This window comes from Amyelois transitella, chromosome 8 (genome assembly GCF_032362555.1).
Source record: "Amyelois transitella isolate CPQ chromosome 8, ilAmyTran1.1, whole genome shotgun sequence".
Lineage (NCBI taxonomy): Eukaryota > Metazoa > Arthropoda > Insecta > Lepidoptera > Pyralidae > Amyelois > Amyelois transitella.
Genome location: NC_083511.1, coordinates 1,035,162 through 1,059,910, shown reverse-complemented (window position 1 = coordinate 1,059,910; position 24,749 = coordinate 1,035,162). Strand labels below are relative to the sequence as shown.

The window sequence follows — 24,749 nt, the reverse complement described above, 5'->3', positions numbered from 1 at the left end:
AATCCTTTAGCCTTTTATCCCTTTTTGACTAAAAGATTACATATGGGCGACCTATGACGTTTAAATAATACGTTTAAAACGATGAGACAATTTAAAAATCCATAGAATAACTACAACGTTTATTAGGACTAGTTTTACAATCTTTAAGAAAGCGTGGGTTCAATAGGCCTGTAGACAGTAATTAAGAACCAAGGATTAACTGTTATTAGGTGATACATTATGTAATGTAAGTTCATAAAATTAACTCTGTTTCTAATATTTCCATAGGATTAATATTATTTTCAACAAAATAATTCTTCAATAATCAGCAATCAGCCATGTTGATTGAAACACCAATCAGAGCGCATTACGTCACGCCTCAGTCAACAACTGCCAAAGTTCGCGAAGTTCTATGACGTTCTCTTGCTGTTTTCGTACATTTTATTAGAATCTGTTGTTTTTGTTCATTTAAATTAATTAATCGTAGTTATTTTGTGATTTAAAATAGTAGCTGCAGTAATAATACACCATGGAACCAGGTTTCATCAAAGCAAATAGCTCCAATTTGCCCAGAGTTGATTTGTTAATGTTGGGAGATTTTCTCGCTTCAAATAAAGACTTTTGTTCCTCTGAATTCCGAAATGTGAAAGCTTCCTTGTAAGTACATTATTTTTATCTTTAATTCTAGGTATAATTTAGTTTAACTTACGCAAGTCTCATTATCTAACATTGTCAGATTGTCATATGTTAATTTTGAGGTTAGCTTCTTATATACATTACAAATAACGTTCCCTTACTGTTTTTACAACTTAGAAATATGTGTCGCCTTAATCTGCAAGCATTTACTGTATTAAATATGAAACTATATCACATCTACGCAAATAAATTGAACGTATTTATTCTTTGTTTACTTATTATTATACTAATATTTTTTATTTATTTCAGGTCTTCACGGCCATCATATGGGGATGATGCAATCAGTTATGTTCAAGTACAGAATGACAGAAATATTTGCACTGTGAAATGTAAAATTTGCCCAGAACACAAAGTTCATGCTAAGCTGTATTCAGTTACATTGATTGTTGATAAGGATGAAGAAAAAGTTATATCAGTGCAATGCCATGATGTGTAGCTGCTCAAGGAGGCTGCAAACATGCCATTGCTTTACTTATGTGGGTTCATCGTAGGAGTGAGGAGCCATCATGTACAGAAGTGCAGTGTTATTGGAAAAAATCCAAACTATCCAGAGTAGGCACAGCTATCAAGTATATTACAGTAAAGAACTTGGCTAATAGTAATGGTAGTTCCATCATACCATCAAATTCCACAGTTTTACAAATTTTTTTAGAAGAAAGCCTAAAGAAAAATCTTGAAAGATGTGAGCTGTTGAAGTTTCAAGCAGGTTATACTTGTGATGAGCTACTTAGTGTTTCCATGCATCACCTTGTACTACAGTTTAAGGAAAAATGTTGCAACACATTTTTACAACAAATTAATATAAATAACAATATCCTAATTGAAATTGAAAAGAAGACCAGAGATCAGCATGCAAATAGCCTTTGGTATGAATTAAGATATGGCCGGATTACAGCCTCTAGGGCTTATGATGTCAGCCATTGCCAGACAAGTGACGGAGCCCTAATTTCTCTTATTATGGGGGGAAAAATCCCAGACACGGCTGCCATGAAGCGAGGGAGAGACTTGGAAAATAAAGTGCGAGATTCAGTGAGCAGAAAACTTAAGAAAATAATAAACAGTTGTGGACTCTTCATATCCCAAACCTATCCAATGTTAGCTGGTTCGCCAGATGGTGTGTGTGAAGATTGTATTGTTGAAATTAAGTGTCCCATGACCGAACAAACCTTTGTCAAGTATATAAAAAACGGACAACCAACAAAAAAATGCTACATGCAGATACAAGTGCAAATGTATTTGACAGGACTTAAAAAGTGTTATTTTTGTGTAGCGGATCCTAACTTTTCAACAAATTCTAATGTTGAAATTGTATGTGTTACATTCAACGAAGACTTTATATTAGAAAATATTAAAAGTTTAGTTACATTTTGGGAAACCTATGTGTATCCTTTATTGTACAGAAGTATTGAATAATAAATAAAATTACTGAAATTTCTTGTTATTATTTATTTATTCTCAATTATTTTATGAGCGAATCTTGTAAGTTAATTAAACCGCAAGCTATAGTTATTACATCATCAAGTACTTTCACTAAGCCTAAATTAAGACAAGCATGAGGTTTTAACATACTGTACTCTCGTAAACGTCTGATGACCCGCTCAATATGAATCCTAAGGCTTGCAATTTGCTTAGTTTCCTTAGCTTCAGCCTTAGAAAATTTAGTACCAGACTGAACACTTGGTGGTCTAACTAATACCATCCCCCTCTGGCGTAAGTAGACTTCCACATGTTTGAACCCCCGGTCAGCCATGACACACATACCCTGTTGTAAACACTTTACAAAGTCACAGGTTTCAACCAGGCATGTATCTGTTATACGTCCTCCATAACCAGGGGAAATAAAATTGACCAGGCCATTGGGAGTACAAGAAACAAGATATTTTATAGTGTTAGCCTTTTTATAATCAGACCATGTCAAAGCTTGATTCACTGCCTTCGATGGCTTTTGTATCTCGATCTCTAAACAGTCTATTATACAGCTTACTTTATGAAATCGGTGCCTGAAGGCCATAGGTAAATTCTTTTTAATTAATTCAATATCTAATGTAACAATGAATGGGCGAATCACACTAGCTAATATCGGTATATTTTTAGAGAATATTCTGCTAGCATAAGTAGCATCCATGGCAAACTCATCAGCAAGTTCACGGAATGAATTATTCAATCTAATTTTTTTTAGACACAGTAAAATATGATTAATTGGGATACTTGTTTGTTTTTCAATAATATTTAGTAAGTGGTAACAATTTTTCGGAATTCCAATGTAAAAACGTGGATTGTTCATGATTTTCTTCAATGTAGAATCCAAAATTTTTATAGTTTCCTGTTTTTTGTCTTCTTCTAAAAGTTCACTGCAATCAGAAGCCGATTCCATTTCAAAAGATTTTGTTGATGGTGATGAACCTGGATGAGCAACAGAGGGTGTATAAGAAGTATCACTATCAGACCGTTCTTCTTTTTTAAATATTCTTCTCATTACATTTACATTGTGGCTAGATGGATTATTTTTAGCAAAGTGTTTGATTTTAAATGGAGATGTAGCAGCAGAAATCAGGTGTGGCTTCAGCGGAGATGTCATCTTTGTAACTGATTGGCATTGTGTTTGCAAAGCTTTACTTCTGAATGGTCTTGTTAAGTGCACTTGAATAGATTTATTTATCATTTTTGGGTTTTCTGTGATTTGTTCCAGCTCTTCCAAATTATGTTGACCTGTAAACAATTAATGAAATGATTTAATAATGCTATAAGAGATTGTAATAAATTTTATGTAATTTTGAATTAATTTAAAACCATTTCCTTAGCATGATAGCCAAGTTATAAAGGTAATATGTTATTGTTATCCTAGTCATAATAACATAAAGTAGGTACGTACCTATTAAATAAGACAAACTACATAACCAGATGATGGGTAGGTACATACCTGAACTTCCAGTTTCAATTTCATCAACATGTTCTGTAACATTATTGCTTTTTTGTTTTTTGAGTATATAGGGTCGTTCTTCTGTATTCGATCGCTTCCTATTAGGTTGACATTCGAATTTACTGGGCATACAACCAGGTTTCATCCTAACTTGCGAAACATAACCCATTATTCTATATTGCATATAATTTTCCATGTCATTTGGCATCTGGAAGGAAAATAAATTGCCTTTTAAAATTGACAACAAGAGCGTCTTGTACGATTGAAATAAACAATTTCCTTCTCTTATTTGATACATTAGGATATAGGTAACTATTTTATGCATGTATCTAATGATTAATTTATACTTACGTCAAAGTGGTCCTCACAGAAATAAATTGAAGATTTGGTGACTACTTTGGTTGGGTCTCGACGTGCAAGCCGGAGCCACATATATCTCAGTTTTTTCTTGTTTGGTACATACACAAACAATTTATCCGGTGTGGATTTTGATGTGTTTTTGCACAAAGGAACTGCACACCACTTATAAACTTTATCATTCATATTTGAATCACAAAACAGATATTTTTTCTCAGATCACTATAGTTCGTACGCTCAGCTGTTGCTTGCTAACTGAGGCATGACGTCATAAGCATCGGCCATGACACTTGGAGCGTTTTGGCGCTCACTCGGAGAACGGCACAAAAAAAGACGAAAATATTATTTATAACGGAATTCTGTACTGAAATATTATATTTTTCGCTATTATTACATATATATCTAGCGAATAAAAGTCAATTTCAAAATTTGTCTACACGCCTATTATAGACACCAGATCCAGCAATGGAAATTCGTCAGGAGATAACGAGCTACATGGTGAGCGCTAAAGTATACTAAGGGAGAGCGCTGAAGTATACCAAAGGAGAGCGCTGAAGTATACATAGGGCTCCCGGGCTGGGGAGAGGGGCGCCGGGGAGACCGCGGCGGCACGACGACATATGAACCGCAATGACATTGGTGCGACTAATTTTCTCAAGGCTGCCTTTTAGTCATGACAAGATTGTTGGCTCTGTCTACCCCGTGAGCGATACAGATGTGATTATTTGTATATTTCTGGTTTCTTGTTCTAGTTGATATGGTTCAAAACACAAAAGCGCCGCTCTGATCAGATACTGAATCAGGATCCACGTGATTATGAAAATGAAAAACATTATAATTTTGAGATTTATTTATTTCTCCTGTAATAACATTCGGTACAGTGGCCTAAACGCTTCGAGAGTAATTTTGTATACACCGTCTTTACAGAGAAACGAATTGATTTGTTACAATCATAGAGAATTTGAATATAAACTACCTACACGCCTTATATAAAATCATATCTACACCTAACTCTAAGTATATTAGACTAGACGCGGACGATACTAGTCTATTGGAACTTTATACAGGCATAGTGATCCAGTCTAGTTTAGCGAGGAATATTGCGTAAGTTCAGAATGACTGGTATTTAGTTTCGCTTTTTGCCAATGTTGATAATTTCTTTGCTATTTTAAATTATAAGTTTACACACATCCTTGGAAGATGATATGCCGTGATATGCGGGGATAGACTTTAAAGGCCAATATAGCACAAAATATCATAAGCTAACATTTTACAAGGTGCGTTTTATGTTTTAAGAATTGATTAGCAAATATGATATGAAAAATGTCGGTTAACAGTCATTCTGCACTCACGATCCAGTTTCTGTTATCTATCGATACATTCAGCAATATTCAACCCTTTTTTGATTACGTAGCTTGTGTCTCCGCCGAAAGGTAATATGTAAGAAGCTTAAAGAAACACAGTCTTAAAATAATGTCTTAGGCTTAATTAAAAATTTATCACAAATTAACATAAATCATTTTTATACATTAATTACATTGAATTGAGAATTAAAACGACGTGGGTTACGTGTAGGTAATGTGCGACAAATATTGACTTATTCAAAGAAAACTAAAGTTTTTTCTAGGTTCTGAGCGGCATGTCTGCGTTTCCTTGGAGAAACGTGGGCCCACCACAATTTGGAGACGGGATGACCCAACGATATAATGTCCCTCTCTGCTGTCTAGTAATCTTAGTGGTTTGTTGTACTATTTTGTTTTTAATTTAAATAACATAGGATCGGTGGGCAATTAATAAATAAATTACTTAATACAAAATTGGTCTGACAGAGTTTTGGGATCGAGTATTTGATTTATAAACTGAGGAGCAGTGACAAAATATACATACATCTAAAATAAATGCTAAAAATATACAACGATAACTTAATACTACTTTTTCATTTAGGAAAATGATATATAAAATACCATAAAATATAATGCGCAGACATGGAAATATATACCTTAATATACATTAAATTCATTAATTGTCAATATATGAATAACTGGTGAAATATAAGGAAAAAATTTAATGGATATTGTCAAAGTCAACCACAACATAAAAAGGACCATACAATAGGTATCAAAATTTGATTATCGTTATTTTATATTAGTGTCCAGTACTAGGTTACAGGATTTCCTGAGAGATATACAAATATAACAGGTTCAATACCTGTTACTTTATTATTGATTCCAATGCTTGCAGGGTACCTTGTTCGAAATAAACTAACAATATTGTGGTAGCAAAGGAAGTATGCAGGGATCGTGGCAAGTGGAAAGAGGTAGTCTCTGCCTACCCCTCCGGGAAAGAGGCGTGAGTTTATGTATGTATGTATGTATATTGTGGTTGATGTTTATGTTGTAAAACACACTATATTTGGCTGTTATATATTAAAAAAATAATAAAAAACTAGAAATATGGGAGGTTCATTTACATAGTAAAAAATAACGTGAAAAAATTCTATAGCAATACACATAACACAGTAAGAAAATCGGATGGCGCCAATAGAAACCTCGCATATTCCGAGCTTTTAAATGTTACTGTGCAAATAATAATCAATAGAACACTGCCAAAACAAAAATGTATCTTAGATTACTCCGGCATTACAATGTTTGCAAATTATTTGTTCTACATAATTTCATTATATATAAAGTTACTGGTTTACAGGATACGGCCGTTTTACATAAAAATATCAAGGTCAGTCGACCCTGCACTCTAAAGTAACAATCAGAAAAATCTGTTGTTTTTACTGAGATTTACACTGGAGACAATATTATTGTCCAATCACAACGCTATAATGCGAGTAATCTAACATATAAAGAAGAAAACTTAAAATATGACATATTATTTGATAAGTGATGCCATTTTATGCGAACAAATAAACAATTAATACGAATCAAACCAACTGCCAAGTAAGATGTGGAAAACGAACTATGAGATCTATAAAGATGAAAATGACCATGAACATGTATAAATGATGTGTGTGTATGTAAAAATAAATCAGCTAATAACACAAGTTGATCCTCCAATAATAGTTCATAGTATAAATTATAGAACAATTTCAAACTTTCAAGTTTTACTTTTATAAATAAAAGACAAGAAACCCATACTAAAACAACATTTTGCTCTACATATATTCGATAAGGCTAATTATGTCTTTGCCATTATAATAACTTGGAAACGCAAACAAAACCATAAAAAGGAACGTCACTTAATAAACGTATGGAATTTAATTCATTTAAAATACAATTTCCGAACCCCGATATCCTCCGCATCAACACCGCGTTTTCCTACCTTATTTGGCACTTGGTACACACGCCTTTACACTACACAATTCGCGCCGCCCCGCCGCACAACCTACCCTTAACGATTCACAATTAAATAACAGAATCTCAGTTCTGTAAATTAATGCAACCCAATGGGGAATAATTTATCACTGACACAGCACAGCCCAATTAAATTGAGGTTTTTTTTTTGGTTTAAATGCATGTTTTTCGTATTCAAGGTCCCATTTAGATTTATTAATTTCGGGTAACTTTACGTACATCATATGTGGTTAGCTGTCACGTATGATGTTCGTAAGGTTAACGGTATAGAAAGATAAAAACATTAAATTTTTAAACCCCACTGGGGCAAAGTGTAAAAGAGTAAGTAGCCTTACCTTAGACCAAAAGACCTAAAATTATTTAGCTTGGTGGGTAACTTTTACACTGGTGGAGAAGTTGTGATGATGTGTCTTTATTCCTCTTTTTATAACTCAATTGGTTTGTTAATATTTCCCGAACCCATCATGGTCCTGATGTTTAGTTTTTGCCTTGGAATTTATTTTCCTAAATAATAATAATTAAATTGATTGTCATATTTTTGATTTATTCCACTTTTAAAAGTTATATTATTTCAAACATTATTTTTTAAAGTAACTGAATGTTTTATGTGTAAATGATAATCTTTTGATTAGGTTCAAAACAAAATAAATATCCTTAACTTTTTTTACCTACATTAACAAGAATTTACAATGCAACTATGTATATACAACCTTCTAAAAAGTGAATTAAGCCTTAGTTGATTAATTATTATCAAGCAAATATATATTTACGAAGCAACTTATAAGTTTCATTAGACACATACTATGCATTTGTACAAAGCTTCTAACATGTCTAAAAAAATAAAAAATACATTACACACATACAGCATATATATTAAAACTTTCTACCAAATTCAGCAAATGAAACTTAAACAAGCTAACTACACAATTATATATAATATATATAAAATATATAAATATATACTTACATGTATGTATATATATTTACGCTAGCTTATTCTATTTCTGGTCACAGACAAGGATCCTTATGAATGTAATGTTTGTCAGTCCCGTCACGTCACGAGCTCCGAGACATTTAGCATCACACTGGTGAGTAACCTTATCAATGTAAGGTTATTCTTTTGCCTTTGAATTGAAGTGGTTATATGCCAACGCCATCTATGAGTGAGTTTATGTAAAAGATTATATAATTTCACTCATTATTCGTTCATTCGTATAATGCATGACAATTTGGCCTGTAAAAGTGAGTCCGACTGTCAAGAACAAACTCTTTTTCTTCAATTAAACTTTAACAGGGATGCTGGCATCTGACCTGTTTTGTTATGAACGGACACGAATCTTATTCGTCCCATGTGATAGTGATTTGATGGTGCAAGCGTGTTATCGTGGCGTTGACATTTCAATTATTTAGTTATTCTGTTATCTTCCATGTATGAATCCGTACCTTATTCAAGCAAACTTGAGCGGAAAAAGATGGTCATTGTTTAAAATCAATATTACCGCTCTAATGTCGTTTAAGGTTTCATTGCCAAAGTGTTATCTTAATAAAAAAATTAACGGCTTTTCTATGGACGTGGAGCTGTGACGATCAGTTGACCTATTTAAATATCCCCCCACCAAAAGGTTACAATGGTGTCAGCTGAGCAGCTAATACACATTAAGGCCTGTTTTCCTTACAAAAACTACCACAAATATCGCGGCGAAGTATAAACGAAACTTGCACACGAAATGGTCAGTTATTTTACGTGGACCATCGTCAATTTGTGACTATCGGCACGTTTACATTATTGTTCGAACCCGTTCCTTAATTTTTCAGATCTTATCCGATATATAGCTGACATTAAGCAAAGATAAGATTTCAAATTTAATGAGGTTTTTCAAAATGCTTTTTTAAACACTTCAGCATTATTTCTCACCTCGTTGTTGAAACCTTTATCGTTTGACAGTGTTCTGAAACGTTCGCTCCAAATGGTGGGGGTAATGAGAAACCAGCATACTACATGTTGCGCGTGAGTATGAAGGCCTTACCGGTATTTCATGATACTGATATACCAGTATTTAAGTTTCTACTCAAGTACTTTATATATATTTGAGTAGAAAGTAGTATTTGAGACGCTCAAATTTTTTTTTAAATAGTTGAGTGTCTCAAATATAAATTACACATAAAACATTCAATTTGGGAATGAATTTAATTTGATAAGGATATTGCATGCAATTATTTTTCTTTTCTTTTGTTTTCATATTTATTTGGACATTAATAGGACCAAAAATTTTTCATATTAATAAAGTAAGAAGTTTTCTGAGTTATGTGATAACAAACAAACTCACGTTGTAAAATTCCTAACGGTCAGTAAGTCGGTAAGAAACATGTGCGATTAATATTATTTCTGTGAATAGTTGTTAATACTTTATAGATTAAGAAACATCGATAATTTTGATATTTTCATTCAAAGTCACATCACTAGGTACGCGAACAAGTAATAAAAGAAGCTCAATTGATTGATTATCTGTGAGATGTTTCTTTGGTTTAATCTCTGAAACTACAGCACCGCCTTATCACCAATAGAAGAAAGATTGACATGTTCAGACGTTTTTATTAGATGGGCAGGTGTGTATATAAACTAATAAGTCAATCGACCGCGCACATCTTGGTGCCAGTTTCTTAATCCTTTTAAGGCGACCATCTGTTATCGGATCTATTTTTCAGTATCTCATTGGACATTCAAGTGATACAAGCTTGTGATAGCCAATTATATAAAACTTCAATATGTTATTGTATGATCATAGCAAGTGGAAAGATATAGTCTCTTTTTACCGAACGAAAAGGAGGCGAGATCATTTGTATGTATTTTATAATAATTTGGCCCACAACCTCTAAATTATCAGTGATGTGATGAACATTCAGTATCAAACAACAATGCAAAATATCCTTTATCTCATATCATCAAGGCGTGCAGAATCGATTAACCGTACTTTAAAAAAAAAAGAAATAAAGATCTCTATCCACCAGTCTTTTGCCCACAGGCTTTTCTCATACTCAAATGGTCTGAAAAACTGTTTCACGTTACAAGTGGAAGATAAAAAAAAATATAAAAAAAAACATTCGAGACCTCGATTTATAATTCAAACCAATCATATTGATTGGTACGGTTTGACATTCGATTTTTAAAATTAATTCTTTCGCCTTGCCAGTATGTTATTGTGATTCATAAAAATTGTTCACGGAATAATCCTATATATATATATGCAGTATAAGATTTTGGCGTACGTGTTATTTCCATCGGGTTTACCTATCTACTGGTAAGACATAACAATTGATGGACATCGAGTGACAAATCATTCCAATACCTTCAATACTTTCTTTCTACATATCAGTACGGTCGAGTAAAAAATTTCAACAGCTGTATTATGTATGGTATAATAACCTCTATAATAGTGAGTTGGGCTGTGCATGTGTTTACCCGCGGGTTTACCTGACCGTCTTGTTTCAGCTGGCGCTGGGCATAGCCGCCTCGTTGGCTCGCTCGGACCGCAGCCATTCTACGAATTCGTCTAGCATTACTGGCCCTGTAAATCAATAAAAAAATATATATATTCATACACTATGTTGAAAATCTGAACATCTAATATCTCAATCTCTCTCAATGAACAAGAGACACTCAGGACGGTTGTATGTTGTTTGCATATATACAAACATGTGTGATGTCGGATGGTACGATAAATGCTCGCATTCAGTCTTTAGTCTAGGGTAGGAGTTTTGCTAAAATAGACCGGCTGAACTCCAGAAAGCTGCACCACAGGTTTCTGTTCACACACGGTCGCGACCATCTCATTATACTATAATCTATATCATTACAATATAATATAAATCTATGGTTCCTATAATGATTATAGGAACCATAGACTAAATAGACGGAGCTTAATTGTATATCAGATAAACGTCGTGTTCAGTCTATGGCAGGAACTCTGTTAGTAGCGCGGTAACAGTAACTCACAGGCTCCGTCCGCGTCGTAGGCCGTGAGCTGCGTGTCTATGGTGCGGCTGAACTCGAGGATGTTGCACCACTGGCCCGGTTGACGACGCGGTAGCGCCGCCCGCGCTGCAGGAAGGCGGCCAGCGCGGTAACAGTGATAGCAGTAACTCACAGGCTCCGTCCGCGTCGTAGGCCGTGAGCTGCGTGTCTATGGTGCGGCTGAACTCGAGGATGTTGCACCACTGGTCCCGGTTGACGACGCGGTAGCGCCGCCCGCGCTGCAGGAAGGCGGCCAGCGCGGTAACAGTGATAGCAGTAACTCACAGGCTCCGTCCGCGTCGTAGGCCGTGAGCTGCGTGTCTATGGTGCGGCTGAACTCGAGGATGTTGCACCACTGGTCCCGGTTGACGACGCGGTAGCGCCGCCCGCGCTGCAGGAAGGCGGCCAGCGCGGTAACAGTGATAGCAGTAACTCACAGGCTCCGTCCGCGTCGTAGGCCGTGAGCTGCGTGTCTATGGTGCGGCTGAACTCGAGGATGTTGCACCACTGGTCCCGGTTGACGACGCGGTAGCGCCGCCCGCGCTGCAGGAAGGCGGCCAGCGCGGTAACAGTGATAGCAGTAACTCACAGGCTCCGTCCGCGTCGTAGGCCGTGAGCTGCGTGTCTATGGTGCGGCTGAACTCGAGGATGTTGCACCACTGGTCCCGGTTGACGACGCGGTAGCGCCGCCCGCGCTGCAGGAAGGCGGCCAGCGCGGTAACAGTGATAGCAGTAACTCACAGGCTCCGTCCGCGTCGTAGGCCGTGAGCTGCGTGTCTATGGTGCGGCTGAACTCGAGGATGTTGCACCACTGGTCCCGGTTGACGACGCGGTAGCGCCGCCCGCGCTGCAGGAAGGCGGCCAGCGCGGTAACAGTGATAGCAGTAACTCACAGGCTCCGTCCGCGTCGTAGGCCGTGAGCTGCGTGTCTATGGTGCGGCTGAACTCGAGGATGTTGCACCACTGGTCCCGGTTGACGACGCGGTAGCGCCGCCCGCGCTGCAGGAAGGCGGCCAGCGCGGTAACAGTGATAGCAGTAACTCACAGGCTCCGTCCGCGTCGTAGGCCGTGAGCTGCGTGTCTATGGTGCGGCTGAACTCGAGGATGTTGCACCACTGGTCCCGGTTGACGACGCGGTAGCGCCGCCCGCGCTGCAGGAAGGCGGCCAGCGCGGTAACAGTGATAGCAGTAACTCACAGGCTCCGTCCGCGTCGTAGGCCGTGAGCTGCGTGTCTATGGTGCGGCTGAACTCGAGGATGTTGCACCACTGGTCCCGGTTGACGACGCGGTAGCGCCGCCCGCGCTGCAGGAAGGCGGCCAGCGCGGTAACAGTGATAGCAGTAACTCACAGGCTCCGTCCGCGTCGTAGGCCGTGAGCTGCGTGTCTATGGTGCGGCTGAACTCGAGGATGTTGCACCACTGGTCCCGGTTGACGACGCGGTAGCGCCGCCCGCGCTGCAGGAAGGCGGCCAGCGCGGTAACAGTGATAGCAGTAACTCACAGGCTCCGTCCGCGTCGTAGGCCGTGAGCTGCGTGTCTATGGTGCGGCTGAACTCGAGGATGTTGCACCACTGGTCCCGGTTGACGACGCGGTAGCGCCGCCCGCGCTGCAGGAAGGCGGCCAGCGCGGTAACAGTGATAGCAGTAACTCACAGGCTCCGTCCGCGTCGTAGGCCGTGAGCTGCGTGTCTATGGTGCGGCTGAACTCGAGGATGTTGCACCACTGGTCCCGGTTGACGACGCGGTAGCGCCGCCCGCGCTGCAGGAAGGCGGCCAGCGCGGTAACAGTGATAGCAGTAACTCACAGGCTCCGTCCGCGTCGTAGGCCGTGAGCTGCGTGTCTATGGTGCGGCTGAACTCGAGGATGTTGCACCACTGGTCCCGGTTGACGACGCGGTAGCGCCGCCCGCGCTGCAGGAAGGCGGCCAGCGCGGTAACAGTGATAGCAGTAACTCACAGGCTCCGTCCGCGTCGTAGGCCGTGAGCTGCGTGTCTATGGTGCGGCTGAACTCGAGGATGTTGCACCACTGGTCCCGGTTGACGACGCGGTAGCGCCGCCCGCGCTGCAGGAAGGCGGCCAGCGCGGTAACAGTGATAGCAGTAACTCACAGGCTCCGTCCGCGTCGTAGGCCGTGAGCTGCGTGTCTATGGTGCGGCTGAACTCGAGGATGTTGCACCACTGGTCCCGGTTGACGACGCGGTAGCGCCGCCCGCGCTGCAGGAAGGCGGCCAGCGCGGTAACAGTGATAGCAGTAACTCACAGGCTCCGTCCGCGTCGTAGGCCGTGAGCTGCGTGTCTATGGTGCGGCTGAACTCGAGGATGTTGCACCACTGGTCCCGGTTGACGACGCGGTAGCGCCGCCCGCGCTGCAGGAAGGCGGCCAGCGCGGTAACAGTGATAGCAGTAACTCACAGGCTCCGTCCGCGTCGTAGGCCGTGAGCTGCGTGTCTATGGTGCGGCTGAACTCGAGGATGTTGCACCACTGGTCCCGGTTGACGACGCGGTAGCGCCGCCCGCGCTGCAGGAAGGCGGCCAGCGCGGTAACAGTGATAGCAGTAACTCACAGGCTCCGTCCGCGTCGTAGGCCGTGAGCTGCGTGTCTATGGTGCGGCTGAACTCGAGGATGTTGCACCACTGGTCCCGGTTGACGACGCGGTAGCGCCGCCCGCGCTGCAGGAAGGCGGCCAGCGCGGTAACAGTGATAGCAGTAACTCACAGGCTCCGTCCGCGTCGTAGGCCGTGAGCTGCGTGTCTATGGTGCGGCTGAACTCGAGGATGTTGCACCACTGGTCCCGGTTGACGACGCGGTAGCGCCGCCCGCGCTGCAGGAAGGCGGCCAGCGCGGTAACAGTGATAGCAGTAACTCACAGGCTCCGTCCGCGTCGTAGGCCGTGAGCTGCGTGTCTATGGTGCGGCTGAACTCGAGGATGTTGCACCACTGGTCCCGGTTGACGACGCGGTAGCGCCGCCCGCGCTGCAGGAAGGCGGCCAGCGCGGTAACAGTGATAGCAGTAACTCACAGGCTCCGTCCGCGTCGTAGGCCGTGAGCTGCGTGTCTATGGTGCGGCTGAACTCGAGGATGTTGCACCACTGGTCCCGGTTGACGACGCGGTAGCGCCGCCCGCGCTGCAGGAAGGCGGCCAGCGCGGTAACAGTGATAGCAGTAACTCACAGGCTCCGTCCGCGTCGTAGGCCGTGAGCTGCGTGTCTATGGTGCGGCTGAACTCGAGGATGTTGCACCACTGGTCCCGGTTGACGACGCGGTAGCGCCGCCCGCGCTGCAGGAAGGCGGCCAGCGCGGTAACAGTGATAGCAGTAACTCACAGGCTCCGTCCGCGTCGTAGGCCGTGAGCTGCGTGTCTATGGTGCGGCTGAACTCGAGGATGTTGCACCACTGGTCCCGGTTGACGACGCGGTAGCGCCGCCCGCGCTGCAGGAAGGCGGCCAGCGCGGTAACAGTGATAGCAGTAACTCACAGGCTCCGTCCGCGTCGTAGGCCGTGAGCTGCGTGTCTATGGTGCGGCTGAACTCGAGGATGTTGCACCACTGGTCCCGGTTGACGACGCGGTAGCGCCGCCCGCGCTGCAGGAAGGCGGCCAGCGCGGTAACAGTGATAGCAGTAACTCACAGGCTCCGTCCGCGTCGTAGGCCGTGAGCTGCGTGTCTATGGTGCGGCTGAACTCGAGGATGTTGCACCACTGGTCCCGGTTGACGACGCGGTAGCGCCGCCCGCGCTGCAGGAAGGCGGCCAGCGCGGTAACAGTGATAGCAGTAACTCACAGGCTCCGTCCGCGTCGTAGGCCGTGAGCTGCGTGTCTATGGTGCGGCTGAACTCGAGGATGTTGCACCACTGGTCCCGGTTGACGACGCGGTAGCGCCGCCCGCGCTGCAGGAAGGCGGCCAGCGCGGTAACAGTGATAGCAGTAACTCACAGGCTCCGTCCGCGTCGTAGGCCGTGAGCTGCGTGTCTATGGTGCGGCTGAACTCGAGGATGTTGCACCACTGGTCCCGGTTGACGACGCGGTAGCGCCGCCCGCGCTGCAGGAAGGCGGCCAGCGCGGTAACAGTGATAGCAGTAACTCACAGGCTCCGTCCGCGTCGTAGGCCGTGAGCTGCGTGTCTATGGTGCGGCTGAACTCGAGGATGTTGCACCACTGGTCCCGGTTGACGACGCGGTAGCGCCGCCCGCGCTGCAGGAAGGCGGCCAGCGCGGTAACAGTGATAGCAGTAACTCACAGGCTCCGTCCGCGTCGTAGGCCGTGAGCTGCGTGTCTATGGTGCGGCTGAACTCGAGGATGTTGCACCACTGGTCCCGGTTGACGACGCGGTAGCGCCGCCCGCGCTGCAGGAAGGCGGCCAGCGCGGTAACAGTGATAGCAGTAACTCACAGGCTCCGTCCGCGTCGTAGGCCGTGAGCTGCGTGTCTATGGTGCGGCTGAACTCGAGGATGTTGCACCACTGGTCCCGGTTGACGACGCGGTAGCGCCGCCCGCGCTGCAGGAAGGCGGCCAGCGGCGCGCGCAGCGGCCAGCGCGGCAGCAGCACGCCCAGCAGCGCGCGCGCCGTGCCCGTGTCCAGCGACCGCTGGTCTTTGTCCTGTGGCGCAACGTTGTTCCACAGTTATGCCAAGTGGTTACCGGCACCAATATTATAGGACCGCTCCATCTCTTTCCCATGGATGTCGTAAAAGGCGGCTAAGGGATAGGTTTATAAACTTGGGATTCTTCACCAATATTAAAAAGAATAGGACCGCTCCATCTCTTTCCCATGGATGTCGTAAAAGGCGACTAAGGTATAGGTTTATAAACTTGGGATTCTTCACCAATATTAAAAAGAATAGGACCGCTCCATGTCTTTTCCGTGGATGTCGTAAAAGGTGGCGATTATAAACTTGGGATTCTTCTTTTAGGCAATGAACCAGCAACCTGTCACTATTTGAATCTCAATTCTATCATCAAACCTAACAGCTGAACGTGACTTGTCAAACTTTCAAGACTCAGTGCTCGGTCTACCCCGCGAGGAATAAATAGACGTGATTGTATGAATTTCAATGTTCTAACCTTATCACTAACTTCTACATGATAGTTGTAAATCTATCCTAATCAAGTTATATGGAGTGAAAACATGTGATTTTAGGACGATATAATTATGATCTCTACTACTAAGGATTTGTAAACCTGATCATCATATCAGTCGCTAAGATTTTGAGCTTAACGATTTAAAAAAAAAAGACCATATTAATATTAGGTCATTACATGTCAAATTGGCGCTTTCTTGTACTGGCCACTTTAATCACAAATTTCTCCCTTTTGGTTAGGAATTCCAAATTCAAATTTAAACAGTTATTTACACATGTATTTGTGTTTCGTTAACCGTCATTCGGTTGTTTTTTTTTTTTGTAAAAGGATCAATGAACTACCTATGAGATGGCAAAAGTGCATAGATAATAATGGTTCTTACTTTGATTAAATAAACATATTATATTAAAAAACATTCGACTTTGAGTTCCTCCTATATCAAAAGCTAATTTCATATGTAATGATACCTTTATACATTAGGATACCTTTATACATTAGGATATGTATAAAGGTACTATTACATACATACATACTAGCAAATTATATTACCAAACAAACCTTTCATTTACTAAAGATAACTTTGTGGACATACATAAATATCACATCTATATCCCCTGCGGGGTAACAGAGCCAACAGTCTTGAAGAGACTGATAGGCCACGCTCAGATATTTGGCTTGATATTAGAATTGAGATTCAAATAGTGACAGGTTGCTAGCATACCACCTAAAAGAAGAATTCCAAGTTTATAAGCCTATCCCAATATAACTTTGTGGAATCGAATTAAAAACGAATCAATGTGTTTTTATAAGCATTTCGCATACAGCAATTACTTAAAATATAACATTAGAGCGTAAGATAAATGAACTTATAGTACTCACCCTAGCAAAATCATAAGAATATCTGTATACAGCCTTAAATACGTAGGGGTCATTTAGTAAATTGCGTAAATATTCTAATTTGTTCTGTAGTTTGTGCACGCTGTCACACTGCAGTTCAGTTAAACCTGTGAAAGATGAGAAACATCATAATTATATTCTGATACTTATATTGCAAATATGAAACTGTGTTTGTTTGACAGACTTTCATGTCAAAACCACTGAACCTACCTAAATGAAATTTTGCACACATATTGTGTGGAGTGTGGAAAGACATTACTTACTGTACTTTTAAAGCAGGCGAAAGCTAATCAAATTTATATTTCGCTCTATTTTCATCACTTTGTCAAATTGTCATTTCATGACATTTTTTATTTGTCAAGTTTAATTAATTATGTTTAATTTTAGTAAATATTGTTAAAACATTTGTTATTTATTTAATTTCTATCACTTAACACACTCAAACACTGTTTGAAATCAGACTATGATTAAAAATTAAAAAAATGTACAGATCTGAACATTTTTAAGAAAGAACCAAGCAACACTTCTAATTTAATTTTCTCCCTAATCGTGTTGTTACAGACTGGAACAAGCTTCCTACGAGTGTCATAACTGCTCCTTCAGTCAATTGTTTTAAGAATTGGTTAGACAAACTTTAAAAATCTCCTAAGCATCAAAATTCACACGCATCAGCTTAATGAGCTGCTAGTGTGTTTAAAGTATATAATAACTAATAACTATTAGTATGATCTTAATTGAATTACCTTTCAACCATTCCTCCTGTGTGAAGAAGCCCATTTGTTTGGCACCCATTTTGTAAGCTATCACCAACATTACTACATTCTCCGGGTCAACTCCTAAATCTTCGCAGAACTTTTCCATTCCCTCAGGACCTTAAAAGAGAAAAGTAGATGCCGTAAACTGTGATGTATCTTTTTTAAGCCTTTTCTGTTGATGCTGTGTAACACAAATTAATATAACATACATTAAAATAAGAGTTAAATCCATATAATGATCTCGCAAACCACTAATATTATAAGTGCGGAAGTTTGAGCATGTATTGTTACTCTTTGCGACTTCTAGCACAACAGTGGTGCGCTAGTCTGCAGCACCGCAGGTCTCGGGTTCGAATATCAGTTTGGGCATAATATTAAACGAACTTTTGTCTGACTTAACATATCTACATCAATTTCTGGAGCTGTGCAACATTTTTTTATTTGTATATCAAATAATATGTTTGTAATTCAAGATTTCAGTCTTAAGTGGTGTTTGTAGGTCATGCATGAGATATCTCACCTAAAACATCTGGCTCTGACACGGACGTGTATTCTTTGAACCAAGTTAAACATTTCCTTGCACTGAAGCTGGTGTCTTCTGTTTTGGTATGTCGTCGAGAACTGAAAGGTCATAACAAAATTATCATTAATTAAATACTGATGATATTAAATTTAAATAAATAAATATATACAGGACAAATAACACAGATTGAGTTAGCCTCGAAGTAAGTTCGAGACTTGCATTACGAGATACTAACTCAACTATACTATATTTTATAATAAATACTTATATAGATAAACATCCAAGACCCAGGCCAATCAGAAAAAGTTCTTTTCTCATCATGCCCTGGCCGGGATTCGAACCCGGGACCTCTGGTGTGGTGTCGCAGGCAAGCGTACTACCGCTGGGCCACAGAGGCCGTCAGAAATTTACTTTTAACATATTGATAACAGCAATAATGCAGAGCATTATTTGATATATTCATACAGAACCTTCAACATTTTTAGATATATGTACTGTGTAAGTCATACCTGCTATTTCTAGACCTCTTGTGGTGGTGATGTTCGTCTATGGCAGTCGCTCCCGGCAGCACCTCATTGGTGGGAGCCCCACTCCGAGTGCGTTTGCTGCAGCGAGGCATCGCTCTACCACCCTGGCATCATAGTATATATATTTCAAACCAGTACAACATGTATATAAAACTAGGTTTTACACTGAACTTTGCTCTCATGGGAAATTACAGAAAAAAAATCAAATTCTATCTTCTTCCTCCTGGCTTTAGTCCTGGTTGCAACCTCGACTTTCTGAAGAGGAGCCCAGGACCCAATAACCCTTCCCTCACTATAAGAGCATCATAGTTGAACGGGCCGAGGGCCTATAGGTCTTGTCAGAATAAAAACAGAATTTTGCCTGTTCAAGATGTCTTATCATCGTCTCATCTTAGTGTTGATTGTCCTTTTTTTCCAGTCTGTTAGTCTATTTTGGTCATCTAAATTGTCAAGTCAAAGAGTCTGTTTGTCCATGGAAGCTGAACGGCCGCTACATTAGTAAAAAAAAATTTCTATATCTGTGCCACATTTTGAGAAAACAGTTCAGTATTTCGAGTTTATTCATTACAAACATACAAAAATACAAATATTTTTATTATTGGTGTGGATAAGTGGCTTTCTTTATTGTGTGTGTGAATTTTTAAAATCCTCAAACCACTGCAAAAGCCAATTATATACCAACAATTCAGGAGTGGCTAAGGTAACAAACAAGCTAGCTTCATAATATCTTCAAATACATATTTTGATGACCAATAGGTTTATTTTTCATATTAATTATTTTTGTTTAGCAACTTTTGTTTAACTATTAACAAGTACTGTATAAATAATAAACAGGTTTCCTGTAACTTGATCTCTAAGAACAAATCCATTATTGTAACAATTATCATGTGAAGACAGAGACTTATCTTACAATTATCATATAACAATAATAGTATAACAATTATCGAAATAATAGTGATTTACTTACTAACATTATAACAACATAGTTACAGAGCTAATGATCACAAACAAAAACATTGGAAGTGAAAAGAAACCTGATGTGGACAAAAAACATGAGATGCTTTCAAAGTGTTAGGTTATATTTTCATTTCCATGAAATTTAATTGGTTGCTCCAATATTGACTGATTACCAAGCACGTAAAAGAATAATAGATAAAATATAATTCCAAGAAAACATACAAAATATATTATAGTCATATTTACCTACCTACCTTGATATACATTCTTACAGGTAACCAACCACAATTTCATGAAAATGATCAAAAAGGTGCAAATGTATGTTAAAATATCAATAAACTTACGATTGGTGGCAGATTCGATATAAAATTAGAAAACTTAAAGGGGCTTTCGTCTCCTATTTTGCGAAATTTGCGAGAGCAGCTTGACGGAAAAATGTCTTCTTACTTTCTGACAGGTCGATAATAACCTGAAATAAAAAAGGAAGTGTCTAGTCTGCCACCAGTGGTCATTTAATAAAAATAAATATACTGCCACTTGTGGTTAGATAAAAAATTATATTATTCTGCCGCTATAGGCACAATAACAAATAAGGCTATTCTGCCACAAGTGGCAAGTCAAACCAACAAAATATTCTACCGCTAGTTAGAGGCAGCATACCTACCAAAAATAAACAGCCACCAAAGCTGAGGCAAGCCTTTTGCGGCAATTGATATACTTATCAAAAAGTAGTAAATGATACACGATTTCTAAGAAATATATTTATTTTTCATGTTCTTTTTTTTTCTTAACTCCTACTACTGTTAGATCATGTCCTTTGGGTCGACCTCTGCGTTTTCGGACAGCTGGTAATCTTATTGTTTGATTAACAAGAGCATTACAGGTCTGTGCCTGATTTAATGCCTTTAGTATTAGCTAAAGGCATTAAATCAGGCATATTTTTGTCATTTCTATCTTCAGTTTTTACATGTTTCTCAGCCTTTTCTAGATTTTGTTTCAACAGGTTTCTCTATATGTAGATTTATATCTTTCTCATCCTGTTTATTATGTATTATAAGTTGTCTCTCTGCGTATTCTATATTTACTATCTCTAAATCTTCTGCAGTATGGTCGATTATATGTATGTGCCTTATTTGTTTTTATCGTTACATTTTCATAGTTTTTTGTGTCTTCCTTTTCTGTTTCTGGTTCAATATGTATTATTACATGTGTCTCTAAGTTTATTTTATTGCTTTCTTTTTGCTCATTATGTATTAATATCTACTATATTTTTAGCAAATCCAATTTGCTCTGTTTCTAAAACCTCTGTAGTGTTATTGTTAATTTCTATGTTACTTGTTCTTTTAAACGTATTTTCATCTTTATTTCTGTCATCATTTTCTATTTCTTCGTCGTTTATTTCTAAATGTTGTATTTTTTGGTCTCTTCCTTTTGATTAAGTACTGTTATTGTTTTATGGCCTTTATTATTTTAACATAGCTGTTTTGTATTTTTGCGGTACACAGAAAAAGCACTCTAAGTGCTTTTTCTGGGTTTTATCGTTAATTATAATTTACAGTAATACAAACAATGAAAAAAGTTTAAAACTTCCTCATCAACTACAAAAACAAAAACCGAAAGGGTTATGTTTTTGTTTTTGTCACATTGCTAACTTCGGTACGATACTTTAACATAATGAAATATATGCTTTATATACAAGTTATAAGGAACATATTCCAATAACTAATAACTTGTGGCGGAATAGCATTTTATATTAGTCTGCCGTAATAGGAACAACTTCACTACGCTGCCCTAGTGTATTTTAAAATTAGACTTTATTCGTTTGACTAAAGGAACAAATTTGTATACCACAATACTTGTGGCAGAATTATTTAATTTCTTATTTTACCACTAGCGGCTTAGTAATTCGATTTGTTAAATGGCCGCTGGTGGCGGACTAGACACTTCCAATAAAAAATCAATGTGGGGCAAAAGAGAGAAATGATGAGACGATTGGCAAACGCGACGCGAATTTATAATGGCTGATTAATTAATGATAAAATAAAGAATTATTGATGGATAAGTAAGGATGGATTCTTTCCAAGAAAAATGCTTTACTAAAAATTTTGACTACTTATGCGTCTTACCTGGTATTGAAATGTTGCTATTAATATTAAGTATTAGATTTTAATAAATTAACGGGGTACAACGTATTTTATCAATAAATTAATGAAAATATGGACAAAAATTGTAAAACCAAACAGCGTACACAGCGGCTGAGAAAACTCAAAACGAAGTTAACGTTTAGTTTCTGCGAACGAACGTGCCGTAAAATGAGGACAATAATTTAGTTATTGATATTTTACGTAATTAATAGTAAGTTATCGTTATTTTATTGAATTTCTTGACATTATTATGAGTCGCTTATTATTACTTTGAAATTTGAATGTTGTAATAGATTGTATTCTTTTAATAGTTTATTATGCAAATTACGAATGAACAAAACGCTTCATATTTTTTTTCTACAAGATAAAAATAAGCAATGAAGTATCAGTAGTACGGTTTCAAAAGATTATAAAATAAAAAGCAACTACATACTTACTATGCATACAATTTATACACTATTCATCTAGATTCCTCAATGGAATTCTGGAATCGGACAGGTTTCCAGGATATGTTGCAATGTACCGGTATCGTGCAAACACGTGGTGTTTTGCATGAAATCAAATAAATACGAAGAAATGTAACGAAATGGGTGACGACGACAAAGACTGAGTAGGTATTCGTTATAAAATTACCGTAACGAACATTCATTCCCCTTTTTCTTAATCCGAAGTGTGAGCCTTTTGAATAGCCAAAATAAGACATTAGAATTTAGGAAAGGTTTCTTGGAATTTTTGGCGGGAATCCCAAACGTCATATTGTGTGTGGTGTAGGTAATATTTTTTCCGAAATGTGTGTTGGATTTAATGATTTATAAATAATGGATTATTCATTATTATATGTTCGTGGCATGTGACAAGCATGAGCGTTAGAGAGTGTTACAATAACGGATTTAGTGACAAAGTCCCAAAAAGAATATTCTTAACGAGGACTGACTAAAACTCGAAAGTTCACGAAGAAGTTTTATTGCCACATGGCTTCATTATACAAATTTCTAGCATACGAATAGTTACCAAATTTATAGGCGGGGTAACCATGGACTGTTTAAATCTGACACAGTTAGAATTGCATTTGACTACATTTAGGAGTTTAGAACAATCGAGGGACGAATGCGAGGGTGCTGCGCCCTCCCTGTCTAGTGTATTATTGATTTTCATGTTTGTTAATACTTTAATTCGTACACTTACCTTTCAAGAACAGCTTCTACTACTGTGTAGGTAGGCAATTTAATAACACTTTATAATTTCTGTTTGACAAATTTTGTTAATTATGTATAAGATAATAACATTTAATAGAAAAAATAATATTATTTGTATTCCAGTTTATATTTGTATGAAAATTTGATATTGCCTAAGGAATTCTAAAAGACTGTTTTGTCATAGGTAAGATATTATTATTTCGAAATTCTCGTATATATCATCCTGGTCATATTACACATACAAACGTAAAATAAAATCAACTCCCGACCAATCAACTTAACCTCAACCAAGATCAACTCTCCTACGTCGATTGGGGTTCGAACCCGGGAACTTTTGGTTTAGAGGTGAGATTTCGACAACTGCACCAAACAGAATATGTACCTAAGAGTCCCGCCAAACTAATAAAAAAAAATTTGTTATTGTTGTCATAAATAAGATGCAAAATTAATGACATTAGGTAGGTATAGTGCCTTAATCATTCTTTGTCTCGAGGAAAATGTCTACTTTTCATTTTATTTCGCAATGAAAAACCGTTTAAAAAGCGAATTAGATATTATATTTTAGTTTTTCTAAAATCTTTATTAGTATTTATCATAGGGAGTAGAACTATCTCGTAAACAGATTGTTTATTAATATATTCAGACAATTAATTCAGGACTGTTTACAGGTTGTATCCGAGCGAATCCGGGGCAGGTAATTTCGTGTAATTGGAATCTATGTATAGCTTACTATAGTTATTTTGCCTTATATCAAAGTTAATTTCGTAACGTGTAGTGTTCACATCCATGTCAATATTATAAAAACGTAGTAATTTTTTAAAGTATACTAGTTCTACATTCATTCATGTTTTTTAATGTAGACAATGTGCATTCGTCCATGATTTAGATTTAAGAGATCTAAATTTATGTGTGTTTGACGTCCGATGAAAATGCTGCAGTGTAGTTTGTTCCGCCGCTTCTTCTACACGTGCGCTTCGGAAGCGGTAGTAGTTATAATTAGATTTAAGTGATGTGACGTCAATAAGTGATACCTTGTATCCAATTTTGAAAATAAATCTATTCTATTCTATACCTATGTGAAGTTATTTGAGTTTGTAGAAAGAAAACTAACTCAAATAATGCTTGATGGATTTTGATAAAATAACACAAAGATAGAGGCCTAGTTTGAAGCTCCATATACTACTTTTCATCTTAGAAATTACCACGGCTAGAAAGGGCCTGGCTATATAGTATAATAATAGACAAAATATACGTAGTATCACCGAGTTAATATCGGCTAAAATACTAATTCCTCTCTTTTTGGTCGGGGTTTAAAACTTTTTAGGCTTTAAAGGAAAATATTTAA

At 39.2% G+C, this 24,749-nt stretch overlaps 3 protein-coding genes across 3 annotated transcripts; 1 reads left to right on the top strand and 2 right to left on the bottom strand.

Annotated features, from left to right (window-relative positions):
• Positions 1 to 355: 355 nt before the first annotated feature.
• On the top strand, positions 356 to 2,135 carry LOC106142106 (uncharacterized). Its single transcript, XM_013343732.2, is given in 3 exon segments — positions 356 to 636; positions 925 to 1,100; positions 1,103 to 2,135. Coding segments are annotated over 3 exon segments (1,290 nt in total). The 5' UTR covers positions 356 to 508; the 3' UTR covers positions 2,089 to 2,135.
• LOC106142105 (uncharacterized) lies at positions 1,336 to 4,199 on the bottom strand. The gene is made up of 3 exons (XM_060945555.1): positions 3,947 to 4,199; positions 3,596 to 3,803; positions 1,336 to 3,384 (listed from the first exon to the last, which is right to left on the bottom strand). The coding sequence occupies exons 1-3, from the start codon at positions 4,136 to 4,138 to the stop codon at positions 2,135 to 2,137; spliced, it is 1,650 nt and encodes a 549-aa protein (XP_060801538.1). The 5' UTR covers positions 4,139 to 4,199; the 3' UTR covers positions 1,336 to 2,134.
• Positions 4,200 to 4,784: 585 nt separating this feature from the next.
• Positions 4,785 to 22,340, bottom strand: LOC106137371 (DCN1-like protein 5). The gene is made up of 8 exons (XM_060945420.1): positions 22,191 to 22,340; positions 20,409 to 20,533; positions 19,090 to 19,211; positions 18,578 to 18,678; positions 18,046 to 18,174; positions 17,285 to 17,409; positions 15,716 to 15,923; positions 4,785 to 10,880 (listed from the first exon to the last, which is right to left on the bottom strand). Exons 3-8 carry the CDS (start codon positions 19,197 to 19,199, stop codon positions 10,801 to 10,803), a joined length of 753 nt encoding a protein of 250 aa, XP_060801403.1. The 5' UTR covers positions 19,200 to 19,211; positions 20,409 to 20,533; positions 22,191 to 22,340; the 3' UTR covers positions 4,785 to 10,800.
• Between the last annotated feature and the right edge of the window lie 2,409 nt (positions 22,341 to 24,749).

Bases quoted from the DNA above. Each gene is read 5' to 3' on its own strand.
- LOC106142105 (XM_060945555.1), bottom strand. From the start codon at position 4,138: ATGAATGATAAAGTTTATAAGTGGTGTGCAGTTCCTTTGTGCAAAAAC. The intron at 3,804-3,946 runs GTAAGTATAAAT...TTTTCCTTCCAG, and splicing joins TCTGTGAGGACCACTTTGAC to ATGCCAAATGACATGGAAAA. The intron at 3,385-3,595 runs GTATGTACCTAC...AATTGTTTACAG, and splicing joins AATTGAAACTGGAAGTTCAG to GTCAACATAATTTGGAAGAG.
- LOC106137371 (XM_060945420.1), bottom strand. From the start codon at position 19,199: ATGCCTCGCTGCAGCAAACGCACTCGGAGTGGGGCTCCCACCAATGAG. The intron at 18,175-18,577 runs GTGAGATATCTC...TTCTCTTTTAAG, and splicing joins GTCAGAGCCAGATGTTTTAG to GTCCTGAGGGAATGGAAAAG. The intron at 10,881-15,715 runs GTGAGTTACTGC...ATTGATTTACAG, and splicing joins CTACGACGCGGACGGAGCCT to GGCCAGTAATGCTAGACGAA.